Source organism: Chlamydotis macqueenii, chromosome 15 (assembly GCF_036417535.1).
Source record: "Chlamydotis macqueenii isolate bChlMac1 chromosome 15, bChlMac1.mat, whole genome shotgun sequence".
Classification (NCBI taxonomy): Eukaryota; Metazoa; Chordata; class Aves; order Otidiformes; family Otididae; genus Chlamydotis; species Chlamydotis macqueenii.
In genome coordinates, this window is record NC_141570.1 from 9245521 (window position 1) to 9263714 (window position 18194).

Below are 18194 nucleotides of genomic sequence, written 5' to 3' on the forward strand. Positions count from 1 at the left end.
ATCAGTTCAACTGAACAGAATTCTCAGTAATGAATTTAGGTTTTCTAGATGTTTGCAGGTCTTTAACTGACTAGGAAACCAGGCAATTGAAGTTGTGGTTTATTTTTTTCCTTCAGAAGTGTAATGCCATGATGCGCATTATTCAGAATATGCTATTGACAGAATTTACCAAGCTGCAGAGTAGGTGAAGGGACAGAATATCAAATGATTGTGAATAGAATTAAATAGCATGCAGTCCTTTTAATGGAGTTTAATTTAGATATGTTTTTAATTTTCCAGGTTCTGTACAGAGTAATGAGATGTGTGACTGCAGCAAACCAAGTGTTCTTTTCTGAAGCTGTACTTACAGCTGCCAATGAGTGTGTTGGTGTTTTACTTGGCAGCCTAGATCCAAGTATGACCATACACTGTGACATGGTCATCACATATGGATTAGATCAAATGGAAATTTGTCAGACTTGTGGCACTGATTATATCATTTCAGTCCTGAATCTGTTGACACTGGTTTGTACATATTTTTATTACTGCAATTTTCGCACTGGAAAGTATTATTTTCTTAGTAACCTTGCTTTTTTCTGTATATGTAGTAGATAAATATTTAAAACTCTTCTCTTCCTGGTCATAAGCAAGAATTTCTCCTTCTAAATGCTTGTGTTCTTTTCTGTAAAGCTTATGCTGCTGGCTTGTTTATGCATTTGCCCTGTCAATAAAGTGGAGTTTTTTGTGGGTGGTGGGTTTTTTGTGGTGTGTTTTTTTTTTTTTTTTTTTTTTTTTTTTCCTACCCCTCTCTCTCCCTATCTGGCTTGACTGTTGGACAGTGCCTTTATCTGGCCACTGCAGTTGATAACACCACCTGATGAGCTTCAGAATCTTAGTGCTTAATATGTTCTATTTATCTACTTACGCTATGACCTGGGAAATCAGACTTCTTCAAAACATAGCTCAAGCTCTTAAACCCCCATCAATTTAAATTACTCACAAAACTTTCTCTATCAGCTGTGCTGTTAAAGCCTGAAAAGAACTACTTCTCTGAATGTGAATTTGGGAAAGCAAATACAGTTTACTTGCATTGCTGGGAAGCTATTTTTTCTAGATATAGTGTAGAAAAACAGTATTTTAATTAATCTTTAATAATCTATGCTAATAAAAATTAATTCAGGTAAAGAAACTTGTAATTTTGGTTTTTTATCCCCAGATTGTTGAACAAATAAATACAAAACTGCCATCATCATTTGTAGAGAAATTATTTATACCAGAGTCTAAACTGCTTGTTCTTCGTTATCATATGGAGAACGAGGTAAGAGTAAGTGACATCTACAGGTGTATTACAAAGTCTTCATGCATTTCCTAGAATATATTTATTAAGCTGTAAAACTTTGTTAATCTTAAATGTATTTTTTTTAATCTAACTGTATATCTATGAAACTTCTGAAAAGGCAGATGTAGCTAGTTCTTGGTTTTGGCATTTAGATTTGAGAAAGCGTTGGGAAGTTGGCCATCATAGCAGATAGAGAAGTCTTCTGTAGATGTGGCTTTCATACTTAGTGTGTTATGTGGATGATCCAGAAAGTAATTAATAGATTCTGTAAGTAAGTAGTATTTAATTACAGAAAACTGAAGATAGGTATGTGTGTCAGAGTATAGGCTATTCATAGATGAAGCAGCCTAATTTTAAATTCTATGTTGGTGATTTATATATTTTATGATTTCATGCTAATCAGTTATTACTGTAATTACTTTATGTTCTCAAGGTTGTTGCAGCGGTCCATGCTGTATACCAAGCCGTATTAAGCCTGAAGAACATTCCTGTTTTGGAGACTGCTTACAGGTTGATTCTAGGAGAAATGTCCTGTGCTCTAAAGAGTCTTCTCTATAGTTTACATCTTCCTGAGGCCTGTTCTGAAATCCAGCATGACTCTTTCAAGAAGTATATATTCAATGTGGATCGTGCAAAGTTTGTTGTTATATTTGACCTCAGTGCTCTAAGCACTATTGGAAATGCTAAAAACTCATTAATTGGGGTGAGTAAAAACTCTACAGATACAGTTTGTGCAATAAGTGTAAAAACACTTTTTTACTTAAAATATACCATAATGTATTCACCAGTAGTACACATATATATGTTATTAAAATGATCATATTTGTTTCCTGATTTATGTTCTAGAAAAATTTCCAGTGTTAAAACTTAGGGGAAACAGAGTGGGTGGATTTTATCTCTAGTTGGTGCAAAATGAAAAGCAGTTTCTAGGGAAGAGCATCTTAGGAGGGTTATCAATGGATTGAGTCTAACATCATTATAGTAATTCTGTTTGAAAATCAAGACAGATAACAACAGCTTTAGTGTGTCCTCTGATAGTGCATCAGCCATGTGAAAACACTTATTCCAGATCTTTCCAAGTAAAACCATAAACTACTTTTAACAGGTTGTTTAAAAAGAGGAAAGAAAATAGTTACAATTAAGGTCAGAAAACTAAGAGTTAAATTATTTCCCTTGGGAAGAAGTGAAACATGATAATTAATGGTATGAAAATTACACTTAAAAATAGATCCTGTTTATTGTGTTTCTTTGCTTATGTTGCAATTGTTTTATAGATGTGGGCCCTTTCACCGACTGTGTTTGCACTACTGAGTAAAAATCTGATGATTGTTCATGGTGACATAGCAGTTCACTTTCCTGCTGTCCAGTACGCAGTACTATATACGTTATATTCACACTGTTCCAGGTATGAAGATCAGTAATTCATTGGTATTTTAAGAGCACAAGGATGGACTGATCTGAATAGAATATATTGTTGGAGGGATGAATTTAAATAGACTATTACAATTAAGCTTTTGCCCAAACTTCCCTAATCAGTTTTTACTTTCATTAATTGCAGGGAGTCTGTATCTCAGCCAAGAAAGCATATTATGGCTTAAAATATAGCATTTTATTCAAAGGCAGATTAGAAATCTTGTGTTTGAACAGAGATAACTGACGGAGAGCTCTACTGAAAGTAAATAAGGAAAGGTTATTTACTATTTTGCTTACTGTGAGATCTAGGGGAGGTAATGAAATGTAAACAACAGATTTAACACATTTTGGACTTATTGCTACAAAATGTTGTCAAAGTAAGGGAATATACTAGTTTAACTGTTACTCTGTACATTTCCTAGTTTTGGTGAATTTCACTAAGCGTTTGATACCAGCCACAGTTGAAACCAGATTACTGGGCTGCGTGGACTGGTGTAAAATTATAGCTTTTTTTTCTTTTAGGCCAGAGATAAAAATACTTGAGTTTTGACATAATGTGGTTACTGTGTGGGTGTACATGAACTTTTGCTGCTGGGTTTTTGGGTTGTTTTTGTTTATTAGGGTTTTTTGTTCTTTTTCTCCCCTCCTATATACTTCAAGGAAGTATCTCTAATCTTGGGGTGGGTTTATATTCTAAGTTTTTCATTGCCTTTTCAGGCACGACCATTTCATATCCAGTAGCCTCAGTTCTTCCTCTCCCTCTCTGTTTGATGGAGCAGTTATAAGTACTGTAACAACAGCAACAAAAAAACATTTCTCAATCATATTAAACCTTTTGGGGCTGCTGCTTAAGAAGGATAACCTTACTCAAGATACCAGGTAACTAACATTTTTCTTATTAATCAGGAGACTTTTGTTTGGGTTTTTTGTTTTGTTTTGTTTTTTTTTTCCCCAGTAGAATGCCTCAATTCAGAAACCAGGATAATTTTCACCTGTAAAACTTGGGGTAAATTTAAGCAGTCAAGTATTTCTGTTTTTTTGAAACATTAATATGAAATACCTGTGGAAAAAGTAGCTGCTCATTTTTATGCATGAAAGCTAGAAAAAATAAAGCCATTGTAAGATCTATACAGTAAAAGCAGAGCTATCAAACTCCACTGAAAAACGTTCTTGCTCACTGAAAGAACCCTTTTACAATAGTTACAATCCTGTATTACCAAAATGCTGTGAAAACTAGGGACCTTTTTAATGTTATGAAACCTTCTGTTTAAAAAAATGAGTGATGGTATAATACTCATCTGTAATGTGAAGTAGTTTCAATAGAATTTAAAGATATCTTTCTGTAATTGTATAGAGTGACTAATACTTTTGGTTTTTTTGAAGGAAACTTCTTACGACATGGGCTTTGGAAGTGGCTGTTCTGATGAAAAAATCAGAAACATATGCACCGTTATTTTCTCTCCCATGTTTTCATAAGTTTTGTAAAGGACTCTTAGCAAACAGTAAGTTATTGCATATTTTTACTTATGAACTGTCTTTTATGTGGCATAATTAAGTACATAAGTGACCTTGTCACATACCACTGATAACTATAACTGTACTTGTCGCTTCATTTACTTTTAGGGATGCTTATGGTTTGTATTGCACAAAGACTTACGCTTTCCTTCTATAATTGTTTTCAAAAGGATCCCTGCCTATCACTTATGCAAACAATTTCTTAAAATAATAATTTGTAATTGTGAAATTGATCTACCAAAAATATCAGTGATGTGCTAAATCTTACTTGTAAGATTGCATTTTATTTTATCAAAGGCAATGGAACCATTTAATAATGTAACACATTATTTTGGGTTTTGAAACCTGCAAAGAGAAATATGGGAACAAATGCTTTTAGTAGCACAATACTAGCAAGAGCAGTAACTTCCCAAGGCAGGAGTTACTCACTTGACCTTTGTTTTTTCTTACTGAAATGTATTGTGTATAATGCCAGTGTGTGGAGACCATAAAAGGATTAATCTGTCAGCCATCAGAAAAGGCCCATAAGTAACATCTAGCACAAGTGACTTTTTGTTACTAAGCATTTACTTGTTACAGTAAAACCAGTCAATGAAATAAAAATAAAAGTTTTATTTAAAACCTGTGTCTCCTTCTACCAGCTATACTGTAAAAATGTCTTTAGATGTTCTACCACAACCAGAGTAATCCCTAAGTTACCTCATTCTACAAGAATAACTTTTTTCTTTTCTTTCAACTCTGTAATTCAGCCCTTCTGGAAGATGTGAACATTTGTCTTCGAGCATGTAGTAGCCTCCATGCCCTGTCTTCCTCCCTCCCAGATGACCTTTTACAAAGGTACTTGCACAGAATTCTGTATATTATTTGAATTATACTAGTAATGGAAATGTTATCACCTTTTTTCCTTTTTGGTGATGCAGGTGTGTTGATGTGTGTCGTGTTCAACTAGTACATAGCAGTTCTCGTGTAAGACAAACTTTTGGAAAACTTCTGAAGTCAATTCCTTTAGATGTTGTGTTGAGGTAAGTTGTTCAGATTAACTTCAGTGTAGAAAATGGTTTAGTTTTTCTTCAACGACATCTGAAAAATAATGCCAATTGAAAGTCATCATACTGTCTTTAAAATGAAAAAGCATGAAGTGTCTTGCTATCTCTTCTGCTTTGTTACAGGTTTAAGAACAGTAGGTGGTACACAAAGTAATTAACAATTTTAATAAACTGTACAGCACTTCTTGCAGCAAATACAAATACTTCTAAGGTCCATGTTATCCAGAGCTTTAGCAATGCTATGTCCTGCAATTTGTCTCAAAGACCTGAAATCTTAAAGCACTTGGTCTTAATACCGAAGAGTGTACTTATTTCTAGTCATTGTATATATATGTGTGTGTAACTTTTTTGCACAAGTTTTTCTTATTTATTGAAGTACATTATAAAATGGATTGTTTCCCTGCTCTCCTCCCACTTCTTCCTGCAGTAACCGTACCCACACAGAAATACAAGAAATTTCTTTGGCTATAAGAAGTCACATGAGCAAAGCTCCAAGTAATACATTCCACCCGCAGGATTTCTCTGATGTCATTAGTTTTATTTTGTATGGAAACTCTCACCGGACGGGGTAAGAACTTCTTTTAAAACTGAAATCCATGGATGTTGAATTTGTAGTAAACAATTACAAGCTATATTTAGTTTGAAGTTTGTAATTATCTTTACAAATTACAATGCTTTACCTTAAATTTTTTTTTTTTTTTTACTTCTCTAAGTATTTGTAAATATCTTCAAATACCCACCTTTTTGCATATTTGCCTATGTACATTGCTGCTTGGATATAATCTTGAGAGATTTGTTTGAGAGTAACAGGGAGCTGATGTGTATGCAGGTATAAACTTGTTACCACATGAACTTGTGTTAACGCACTGATATTTTCTTTCAGGAAGGATAATTGGTTAGAAAGATTATTCTATAGCTGTCAAAGACTGGATAAGAGAGATCAACCGACCATCCATCGTAATCTGTTGAAGACTGATGCTGTTCTTTGGCAATGGGCTGTTTGGGAAGCAGCTCAGTTTACTGTTCTTTCAAAGTTACGAACTCCTCTGGGTAGAGCCCAAGACACATTTCAAACAATTGAAGGTAATGTGAAAAATATAGTTTATTTTAATGGGATTTTTTTGTAAGATTATGCAACTAAGAACTTAATGTCCAAGGCAAGAAGCATAATGGCTTTGTTTTTTCAGTGGTTCGAGATTTTAGCATACTCTGACTGTCACATCAAGAAATGCAATAGCGGAAGAGTGGTTGCATTATTTCTGTTAGCTTTTGAGAGATTTTACTTTAGAATTGCTGTTCTTTGACACATTTTAAAAAAATACTGTCTGGTAACTTTTTTCTGTTTTTGGTAAAATGTGTAGGTATTATTAGGAGTCTTGCAGCCCATACACTAAACCCTGACCAAGATGTTAGCCAGTGGACTCATGCAGACAATGACGAAGGACACGGTAGCAACCAGCTTAGGCTTGTTCTCCTTCTACAGTATCTAGAGAACTTGGAAAAACTGATGTACAATGCTTATGAAGGATGTGCCAATGCCCTTACCTCTCCACCCAAGGTTTGTCTGTCTTACTGTGCTGATGTTACTTGAAACAATCTGTTGAATGAACAGTGTTTTCACAGTTGTTCAGGTCTTAACTGTGGAACTTCAGAAGAACTTCTCAAACAAAGTTTGAGACTGTTAATTCATCTGGCTTTGACTTTGGCTTAATTCCTAGAGAGCATGTGAAAGCAGGATTTACTTCTGGAGCTTGTATAGTGGTACAAATCAAGCAAGTTTGTAGTACCTCTAATTTGTAGCAGTCACTTATGTACAGATTGTCAGCAGTCCTGTTATAAAGTAACTCAGTTACCTGAGACTTTAAATTGCTTTTTGAGGAATATAATTATTAATAAACAACATACCCTTTTGTGTAGTTCTAACTGCAAAATTTTATTCACTGTTGAAATAAGTGTCTAATTACCAGACTGACTTGACAGTAATATATAATTTATAGTCAGTTCATTTCAAGAATTTTAGCTTGCCTGTATGCCTGTCCGGTTGTGTGGTATGCATGATTTCAGACCATCTACATTAATAAAATTAAAGATGTAGTATTTTACCTGTTTCTTCATCCCTCAATTGAAAACTCAACTGGAGAAAAGAAACCTGTCCTGACTTGAATTGTTACAAATACTGAGTTTTTAATGTAACTACTTTGATTTGTGCAGAAGAACAGTATTGTAAAACTGATCTTTTCTGTTTTTAAAGGTTATCAGGACATTCTTTTATACTAATCGTCAGACATGCCAAGATTGGCTAACTCGGATCAGACTTTCCATCATGAGAGTTGGATTGCTGGCTGGCCAGCCTGCTGTGACAGTCAGGCATGGTTTTGATTTACTCACAGAAATGAAAACTAATAATAGTATCTCTCAGGTACTCTCTTTGCAACTCTGTAGACTACTGCAAAAATATTCCCTTGATAGTCTAAAAGAACTAAGCTAAGGCAATCAGTAGTTATTAAACCAACTGGTCTGTAAAAGGTTATATTATTTAAAGCCACATTTTAAACTCCTACTTCTGTATTGACAGACTTTTGTGGTTAAGTGATACTGTAGATTGGAGGTTAGGATATACTGTATTAATGTGGTCAAATACTGTACGTAAATGAATGCTATAGTTTGTTCACAGTTCGAGCAATTTCTTTTTAAGCAGAAGGTTCTGCTTAAACCTTATGAAACTTCTGTTCTATCAGTGCGAGGCCTTCCCAAGCTTGTGGTAGGGTAGAGTCTTTGCTCACCTGTGGGTGTGAGCAGGAGAGGGATGTGTCGTGAGGGTATCTTTCCTCTGTATGTAACTAGCAGATCAGTGCCTTGGGTAGAATGGGTGGATAAAGTGGTTAAGCCATGTTAAAAAGGCTGAATAGTTTCTTCAGTACATGACTTGATTTGCTTAAATATTTTAAGAAAGAAGGTTTGATAGATATTTATTCCTTTCTGCTTCTTTATGAATTCTCGTGTAAGTATAGACCATCACATAGTGATTGCTAACTATTGACGTTCCAGCTGTGGATTCACAGCATGTACTCTTCCCGTAGCTCCCATACGTTCCCAAAAGCACTGAAATGGAATGCAGAGCACTTCACTTGTAGATGCATATAATGAAAGACTGCTTTACCATTTCCAAGTATTTAACCATGTATATAGCTCTTACTTTATATGAGATTTGTTAAATGAAGCTTTTGGTTTGGTTTTAGGGAAATGAATTGGAAGTGACAATTACGATGCTGGTAGAAGCATTATGTGAGCTTCACTGTCCTGAAGCTATTCAGGGTATTGCTATCTGGTCTTCTGCTGTAGTTGGGAAGAGTCTTACCTGGATCAATTCCGTAGCTCAACAAGCAGAAGGGCGGTAAGCTTTCTCAGATACCTGGATGTTAAAAACCTAGACATTTTTTCCTTCTTATGCATAGAGTTCTGCTTTTGAATCTTTTAAATTGTGGCATGAATCAAGACTACTGATCTAGTTTCCATGTCGATTAAAGTAATTGTCTTTCAGAGATACCTAATGTATCCAGCTTTTTTAGTTCTTTTTACCTTTTACTTTTAACTAAATTGCCAGAATTTGAATATAAAAGGTATTCCTATTTTTTCTTAGATTTTTACGCACAGTAATATGACTTTCATATTGTATTGAATTTTTTATTGCAAAATATTATTAATTTAAATGTTTTCTAATGAAGTTTCTGACCAATGGTGTGATCTGATTACCTGCTACTGTTTGCCAAAAGAGGGACTCAAAGGGGGGTGCTTTGCAGTTTTAGTTCAGCTTTGAAAAAGGGGCTTCTAGGTCTGTTGAAGTAGAATCTTTATCTGCAGATACAAACAAGTGGGTTGATGTTCCAGAGAGGATATGCCTTCATTTTGGTGTTTTCATCTCAAAGAAACACATCCTTTCTTCTATATGAAATTAAAAAGGGACACTTTTCATTTTTTACCTGCCATGTAAAAATCTCCAAACCCATCAGGTTTTATCTTTATAATTTCTTACTGTTTTTGTAAGAGTCCTTAAAATAATGTGCAGCTTTGTAATACGTGAGAAGTTTCTCAGAAATGTCAAGTTTAAGGTGTGAATTGTTGTCCTAGTCTGTTTTACGCTTGTTTATTAAATTATATGTAGTTAATCAGTATTCAGCTTTACTCATTCAGGTAAAAAATGTGACAGTCAAATGTAGAACTAATTTGTCTCCTTCAATCTGTACTTGGTTTAAAGTTGGCATTAAAGCCTGAATGGAAAAGCTCTTATACTGTGCTATAAACTGGAAATTCAGCCGGTAAACTTGTATTCCGTGTTAATCCCTTTCTTTTGCTGGAGATGATGTGAGCTTTTGGAGTATTGTGGTGAAGAAATGTTTAAAATATAGTCTATCTACAAAAAAAAAAAGAAAACTGGTTCTGTAAAATGCTGACTAAAATATTAAACCATTTAAGGTTTGAAAAAGCAGCTGCGGAATACCAGGAGCACCTGTGCTCCATGACAGGAGTGGATTGCTGCATAACAGGCTTTGACAAAACTGTTCTGAAGTTGGCCAATTCAAACAGTGTGAATAATGCCAGCCCAAAGCATTCCTTGAATGGTCAGTATTTATTGTTTTCTTTTGAAGAGAAATACAATTTTGTAGCTATGTGCACAAAACGAGAACACTCAATGATATAGCCGTGGTAATGGTAGTGTCTAATTCTTAAATCTGAAAGCTTGTTTCTGTCTGCAGTTGGACTGAACCACTTAATGCCATTAAAACTAGTATTATGTGTGTAGATGTGAGGGGTTGCAGTACTAAGGTCTAGCTGAATGGAAAAATAATAGGTTAAATATTTTGTAATTTACAAATTTAAAATTATTTTAGATCATCATAACTTAAGGCTTAGTGTTTATGACATAATTGTATCTTAAATGCACTAGCTACTCAGAGTTGTTTAACTACTGAGACTTTGTTGCAGTATTCTGTTTCATCTTTGAAACAGGACCTTCTTTGTTCCTAATTTAGTTCTTCTGTTTTCCTATTTTGATGCTTCTTTACAGATATGGACTAAATTTTTCCAAAACCTCCTTTGAAAAGGTTCTGTTTTTTTAAAAAAAGTGTAACTGGAAGAAGAATACTGTAAATGTGGTGAAACTATTTGATTATTTTAATTGTTTTTCTTGACAAAAAACATAGAAGCTACATTTCAGTAATAGAATTGCTATTTAAAAATATATAAGCATAACTATATATTCAAGTATGTGTGCTTTTTTTTGTTTCACAGGAGAAACTAGAAAAACTGTTCTGACTAAGCCAACTGACTCTTCACCTGAAGTTATAAACTACTTGGGTAACAAAGCATGTGAATGTTACATTTCCATTGCTGACTGGTCTGCTGTTCAGGAGTGGCAAAATATGGTCCATGACTTGAAGAAAAGCAATAGTAATACCTCAATCAACCTGAAAGCAGATTTTAACTACATAAAGTAAGGATATCATTAATTTATTCAATGGTACCTTAGAGTTCAGTATCTTAGAACTGAAATATTGAAGTTTTTGTGGATTTTATAAACCGGATGTCATTGAAGTAGAGGTATAGTAAGAAGAGTTGTGTTTTTCGGAGGGGTGAAACTTGGCCATGATATTTACTAGCCATATAGATAAGTAAATAGGTAATAAAATTCTGAATAGTTACTGTGGCTTTCTGACTGCTGAGATTTCATAGTATTCAAGAAAAACACCTTTTCATTGAAAGGAAAAGATACCAAATTTATTCTGCTTCTATTGGCTGAAGATGCATTCTTCTGCACAACTTAATAGTAAAAATAAAATACCTGTCAGTGGTACAGTTCTTAAAAATATTTTAATTCATTAATCTAATGTAAAAAGTACGTTAAAGAGGTGGTCTTGGCTGTTCAATTTTTTTTAAAATGCAGTTTAGAATTGTAGTTTATGCATTTATTTCCTAACTCTTGATATTTTTTCATGAAAAAATACTTGTGACGTTGAAATAGTCCTTCACGTTTAAAGATCCTTTCTGTTTCATTTGACAACTTGATTACTTTCTATCCCTGTACTATTGTGGTAAACATCATAAAATACTTTTGGCTGAGACTTCTTGACTTGAAAATAAAAATGTAGAGGGAAGCTTTGAAATAAAATCTTGCAAGTCTGAAAAAGGTGACTACTTCTGTCAGAGAAAGGGGCGATCCTTTTTCTTACTGCAGTAATTCAGTGTGTTGTGCAGTTAATCCATTAGGAGAGTGCATGCTTGTCATGGATGGGAAAATGTGTCACTTCTGAATGTTCATGTCTTCGTAAACTAAACCCACTGTACTTCCAATAAGCATCAGAAGTGCTTGCTGTACTATTGCAGAGGTCTGATCATTTTGGCTGGTTTAAGTTAGATTTTATCCAGATAATTACTATATCATCAGAAAAAATCCTATAAAGAGCTCCTGAGGGTGCACAGCACTTTGGGGTTTTATTTGTTTAAAAACAAAGTCAACCATTTTCTTCCTGACTGTGGCAGAAGAGCGTTATATATAGTGTGGTGATAATATGAAAAGTTTTGTTCTGGAGAGGTGTTTTTTCCTTTCACTTTGATATTAAATTTATCCATGTGGTGCAGTACTATTGCCTTTTATTGATTTATGAGAATTGGGATTTTTGCTTAGACTTAGTTTTAAGTACTCTGTAGAATTTTGAGTTAGACTTGAGTCTTTCTTTTTTGCTGTATCCATATTTAGCTGTAAGATATTTAGCAACTGGAATTAAGTAAGAAATATGAAAATAAAACTATAAACATTGAATTGCAGATCTTTGAGCAGCTTTGAGTCTGGACAACTTACTGAATGCACTGAGCAACTAGAATTATTACCAGGAGAAAATATCAACCTACTTGCAGGGGGATCCAAAGAAAAAATAGGTATAAATGCATAAGCCAATATTACTTCAAATACAAAAGTAAATATTTCTTCGTGTATCTGTCTTTGTAAATGACAGTCTGAAACTTCTGAATGCAGTTTGATGTGTTCAGTGGACTGACCATAACCTTTATGAATCGAGCTTCAAAATGGTTGGTAGTGGTCTCTGTAAATGTTGATACAACTGTGTTTTCTGGAGCAAATGTGTTTGTTTATAAGTAATCTATCATCAGTTTCTAATATGAATACATACATATGTATTAAATATATATATTAAAAGATGCTTTTTTCCAAGCTTACTCTCAAAAGTGCATTCTCAGATAGTGACACTTGATAAAATTTGGCAGTTCTAGTAGGTTTCAATTGTTTAATCTCCATGTAGACATGAAGAAACTCCTTCCTAATATGTTAAGTCCTGATCCAAGAGAACTTCAGAAAGCAGTTGAAGTACAGCTTTTGAGAAGTTCAGTCTGTCTGGCAACAGCTGTAAACCACATAGAACAGGAGCAAAAGTGGCAGTCAATATCTGAGTAAGTTGAAATGTGCTATGAATGAATGTAATACACTGAAAAACTGTTCTAGGTTGTTAAACGTAACTTTCTGAAAAGCATACTCTGCTTTGTACTTCAGTGTCTATAGTACTTTGCTACCAATTTTAGCTGTTGTGAGTTATAAGCTTACTGAGGAAAAATAAGAATATGTGTAACTTGGAAATTATGTAGTTCTTAGAGCTGACGAAGTACTGCTTCTTGTCAGTTTAATAACATAGTATCATACTGTAGCTTCTGTGTGATATTGCAAGATTTTCTCATCATCTTTTTGAAAATGTTTAATTTGTTTTTTCTTCAGTAATTTTGATATCACTGTTTACTCCTGAAGTCTAGCTAACAAAAATAACTGTTCTGATTCTTTTATTTCAGAAATGTTATTAAGTACTTAAAGCAAACATCAAGAATTGCTATTGGGCCTTTAAGACTTTCCACACTCACTATGTCTCAGTCTTTACCAGTGTTGAGCACTCTTCAGTTGTATTGTTCTTCTGCTTTGGAAAACACTGTGTCCAACAGGCTGACATCAGAGGTATGTCTGTGTGTTTAAAACCTGAATGGGAGCAATGTCTTTCTCCATGTCTTATTATAAAGTATTGAATGTAGAACATACATTAATAGTTTTGGCTGTTGTTAATCATACCTCATTTAGTTTTCCAACATGCCTTAACCCAGGTTTTTTTAAGTTTACAGCTCAGTTGAACTTTTCTATAGTATAAATACACCATGTCTTTCAGTTACACTTAGAGTATTTTTAAAGTTTTATTGGTAGTTGCTTTTTAAATAAGTGTTGATATTTCTTCTCTAAATATGTTGTAACACTTATTCCTACAACATACACGTGGAACTTACTTTAAAAGTAATTTTAAAATATTTATCAAAAATAAATTACTTCAGCAATTAAAAACTCCATTGTCAAACTTCAAACTTCATCTAGCCCTAATTTCTAATCACATTGTTCAGAGAACAGTTCTACCTGATTTTGAGCTATTCTTAGTGTTGTCCTCTCAAAATCAAGCATGTCTTTCTAGAGTTGCACAAAACATATTTGCATTTTATTGGTCAATGATAGAGAGTGGCTAGTAATACAAATAAGAATGTTTACTCTGCACTAATATGGTCTTTGGTTTTAATAAATTAAAATACATTTTAGTAAAGATATCTCTCATGTCAACTACGCAACTTCTGTTCTTCTTCCAGGACTGTCTTATACCTCTCTTCAATGATGCTTTGAGGTCATGCAAACAGCATGATGTAAGGCCATGGATGCATGCGCTGAGGTACACAGTGTACCAGAATCAGTTGATGGAAAAACTTAAAGGTATGTAAGCTCTATTTTTAGGGTTAGGAAAGGTAAATGCAGAATTTAAACTGAAATCTTCAGTGCAAAGTAATAGCTGTGTCTCTCTGTTATTCAAATTACTTTTTAAAAGCCAAGCTTTGATTATTTAGGTGTCTTGCTTTTCAACTGGACGTCTCAATTACTACTGTAATGCAGACAGTGTTAAAAAGAAAAATATTTTATTCTGAAATGATAAGCAGTTCTATACTCACTCTTCTAATTGCACTTTACTTGCTTATCTCTATGCTTAAATGCTTTCACTTTTGAAAACTTCAACACTATCAATAATGGGCCTTTAAAAAGAGTCACAAAAGCCATTTAAATGTGCACTATGGTAAGAGGTAATGGGAGAAAAAGAAGTTCTGTCAGGGGACAAGTAGATTTCTCACTTAAGAAGAATACTTATAGTAAAAAAATTACTCTTTTGCCCAGCCAATAATCTATGGATTTTGGTTTTGTTTGTTTGTTTTGGATGGGGTATATAAATAGTCCAGGCAGAAATGAAGTAATCTAAATTTCCAAAGGAAGTGTTAGGAAATATGAAAGAGCTGAGCAATTTTTTTTACTGATGACCATGTACAGAATACATTGGGCAGAAATCATCTATATAACCCAGGTGCAATTATTGTTTGTTTAATAATTTTGTTTACAATGTCTTACTTTCTTCTTCAGAACCAACAGTCCCAATAAAAAGCCATCTAATGGAGCTGGGCTTAACAGCAGCGAAATTTGCACGTAAGCGAGGAAATATTGCCCTAGCTACACGACTGCTTGCCCAGTGCAGCGAAGTTCAGCTAGGGAAAACCACCACTGCACAGGACTTAGTCCAGCACTTTAAAAAATTATCTGCACCAGGTCAGATAGATGAAAAATGGGGACCTGAGCTTGATATTGAGAAAACAAAATTGTTATATACAGCAGGTGAGTATTTGCTAATTATATTGTAGGTACTTGAACTTCTTGTCCTTATAACCAGGCTAATTCCCCTGACCTTGAAGAAATCTTACTAGGACAGTATCGTTAGGAACTGATTTCATCCTATTAACTGTTGTCTCAGTCTGAAAGTGTTCTCACAAGTCACAATGACATACTTGTCATTTTTAACTTCAAAAGAAAATTTTCTTTATAAAATATATTGTTACAATCTGTATCTGAATATGCTGAATTTCAGAAAAAGTGTTTTGAATAAAGTTAACACTCTTCTGAAGATGTGCTTTTCATCATGTGCAGGTCAGTCAACACATGCCATGGAAATGCTGAGTTCTTGTGCCATATCCTTTTGCAAATCTGCCAAAGCTGAATATGCAGTTGCTAAATCTATTCTTACGCTGGCTAAATGGATTCAAGCAGAATGGAAAGAGATTTCAGGACAGTTGAAACAAGTATATAGAGCTCGACAGCAGCAGAATCACACTGGTCTGTCTACTTTGTCTAAAAACATATATAACTTGATTGATCTCCCAGCTGTTAATACACTAGAAGAATACCCAAGGATTGAAAGTGAATCTACAGGTAGATTTGTTTTCCTTATTAATTTTTTGTTAAATTAGTTACTGGTGATTCCACCAAGCGATAGCACCAGTTGGACAAAGATTGTGTTCCATCACTCGTGTATTTGGTTTCCTAATAGATTTATAAGCAGTGCATGTTTTGTGCATGTATGTATTTGTTGAAGTTTGAATGAGATAATTTAGATTAAGTCTTGACGGGATTTATATTTTGAAGGCCCTGGTAAGTGTGCAAAGAGGTTACCTTAGGTTTTCTTGTGATCTCTAATCTATACTTAGTTTGAACACTTCTATTGTTGCCACAAAATGTATTCTAATTCCCAATTTTTGGGAGACTTCTTCAAATGTCAAGATAAAGTTGTTTCTTAAACATGGATTTCATAAACACTTTCTCTCTTGCAGAGCCAAAATTATTTTAGAGTTGTTAAAGGATGTTAAGTAGTTGGTGCTTTCTGACTTGATGGTGAAGAAAATAAATATATATACACAAATAAACACAAACACAGTACTTGATAAAAATCTGCTCTCTGAAGCACCTTGCTTTTTTGGAGATCATGATTTTCTTGCCTCAGTTCCATCTTCCTGTGAAGGAGAAAGCAATTATAGAGATTAGGTGGTGATTGTTAGCAAAGGAAAAACTGGTCTTTGTTTTGCAACCAGTGCCAGAACTGAAAAATAATTACATTTGGGGAAATTTTACACTCTTGGGTACTAACTTGAGTGAAAAAAAATATTGTGTACTTTTATTGTTTTGGTGTTATTTTCTATGTTAAGGAAATCAGAAGTAGGTTTTACATCATAACATATATTGCTCTGTTTCTCCCATCACAGTAAATATTGGAGTTGGAGAACCTGACTTTATCTTGGGACAGCTGTATCACTTGTCTTCAGTACAGGCACCTGAAGTAGCCAAGTCTTGGGCAGCTCTGGCTAGTTGGGCTTATAGATGGGGCCGGAAAGTAGTTGATAATGCCAGGTAAATTAATCCTAATATTTAAATTTATATGACACAATTAGTTTTCTTAAGGTAAACCCTAGCTTTGTATTTATGATTACTGTTCTTTGTGGTCCAAAGTTGCATGTGAACAGAGAACTGAATATTCTTTTAATTACTTGCCCTGTGTAAAAAGAAGGAAGTTTAATTCTGAGATAAGGATTAAGATTTCTTCCTTCAAGAAGTTTTATGTATACAGTCTTAATGGGTTTGGTAGCTCTGCACATACTAACATATTGGAGATCAATAATTCATTAAATGTTACAGTCAGGGAGAAGGTGTTCGTCTGCTGCCCCGGGAAAAATCTGAGGTTCAGAACTTGCTTCCAGACAACATTGCAGAGGAAGATAAAGAGAAAATCTATGGGATTCTTGGGCAGGCAGTGTGTCGTCCAGCTGGGATTCAAGTAGGTGTAAATTTGCTTGCTTGTTCAACTTCAGTGTGAACCTTATTTTTCCTCTACTTGTGATTCATATTAATTCTTGTAAGTATTTTAAAATTCAGACAATACAAGTGTTCTCTAAGAAACCATCTGTCAGATAAGTGGTAACACATCTGTTCTGTGGACTATGGTAATGCAATTGCATGAATTGCCTAGACAAAAGCTGGATTAGGAACTCATATTGCTTGTAGAAATTGTTGGAGGACTTAATCAGATCTGTTTTCTCTTTATTTGCATTTAGGATGAAGATATGACTCTACAAATCACTGAAAATGAAGACAATGAAGAAGATGATATGGTGGATGTTATATGGCGTCAATTATTAACAAGTTGTCCCTGGCTTTCAGATCTTGATGAAAATGCAACAGAAGGGTTAATTAAAGTGTGGAGGAAAGTTGTAGACAGAATCTTCAGTCTCTATAAACTCTCCTGCAGTGCATACTTTACTTTTCTCAAACTCAATGCTGGTCAGGTTAGTGTTTATGCTGATGAGGAAATTCAGTTACAAACTCTTTTAAATTATTGTATGAACTATACACTTAGCTTAGAGGAGAATTTCTTTCTTTCAAGGTTCAACTTGATGAAGATGATCCCAGGTTGCACTTGAGAAATACTTCTGAGCAAAGCACTGATGATGTTATTGTGATGGCAACCCTCAGACTGTTACGATTGCTTGTGAAGCATGCTGGAGAACTTAGACAGTACCTAGAGCATGGGCTGGAAACTACACCTACTGCTCCTTGGAGAGGTAAATACGTTATCTAGTTGTTAAAATTAATGTTGACGTGTTTTCTCTAAATACAAGCAGAAAGGTATTCATTGCACTTTCACAAATTTTTTATTTAAACATGGTGGAAAGAGCCTGTCTTACTAAATTTCATTAAAGGTGTTCAAGCCTGCCATACATTCTGATCTTAAAATAGGTAAGTAGCACATATTCTGATCCCTTCCCTCCTCCGCCTTAAGACATTGAAAAGAGAAAGGAGATGTAGTTTAAGTATTACATTATATCACCACCTTAAAAAACGTGGAATGGGCTTTTTGCGTAGCTACAGTTTGAAATGCAGTTCAGAGAAAGATTGCTGGATAAAGCCAGATGGCTCAGAAGTAGTTGTTTGTCACTACACTGTTTCTGGT

At 34.3% G+C, this 18194-nt stretch overlaps 1 protein-coding gene across 3 annotated transcripts in view; it reads left to right on the forward strand.

The window, feature by feature from the left end:
- The window catches only part of SMG1 (SMG1 nonsense mediated mRNA decay associated PI3K related kinase), a 65310-nt gene that overhangs the window by 23437 nt on the left and 23679 nt on the right, over positions 1–18194 (forward strand). For all 3 annotated transcript variants that reach the window (XM_086760275.1, XM_086760277.1, XM_086760276.1), the window contains 25 exons: positions 280–504; positions 1196–1297; positions 1752–2021; positions 2593–2723; positions 3449–3610; positions 4115–4233; positions 4996–5083; positions 5167–5268; positions 5720–5860; positions 6176–6375; positions 6654–6850; positions 7544–7711; positions 8532–8686; positions 9766–9911; positions 10582–10783; positions 12116–12225; positions 12606–12753; positions 13144–13303; positions 13972–14092; positions 14786–15034; positions 15344–15625; positions 16453–16597; positions 16883–17021; positions 17299–17529; positions 17628–17805. In XM_086760275.1, coding sequence (XP_086616401.1) covers positions 280–504; positions 1196–1297; positions 1752–2021; positions 2593–2723; positions 3449–3610; positions 4115–4233; positions 4996–5083; positions 5167–5268; positions 5720–5860; positions 6176–6375; positions 6654–6850; positions 7544–7711; positions 8532–8686; positions 9766–9911; positions 10582–10783; positions 12116–12225; positions 12606–12753; positions 13144–13303; positions 13972–14092; positions 14786–15034; positions 15344–15625; positions 16453–16597; positions 16883–17021; positions 17299–17529; positions 17628–17805 — 4171 coding nt within the window. The remainder of the gene's footprint in view (positions 1–279; positions 505–1195; positions 1298–1751; positions 2022–2592; positions 2724–3448; positions 3611–4114; positions 4234–4995; positions 5084–5166; positions 5269–5719; positions 5861–6175; positions 6376–6653; positions 6851–7543; positions 7712–8531; positions 8687–9765; positions 9912–10581; positions 10784–12115; positions 12226–12605; positions 12754–13143; positions 13304–13971; positions 14093–14785; positions 15035–15343; positions 15626–16452; positions 16598–16882; positions 17022–17298; positions 17530–17627; positions 17806–18194) is intronic.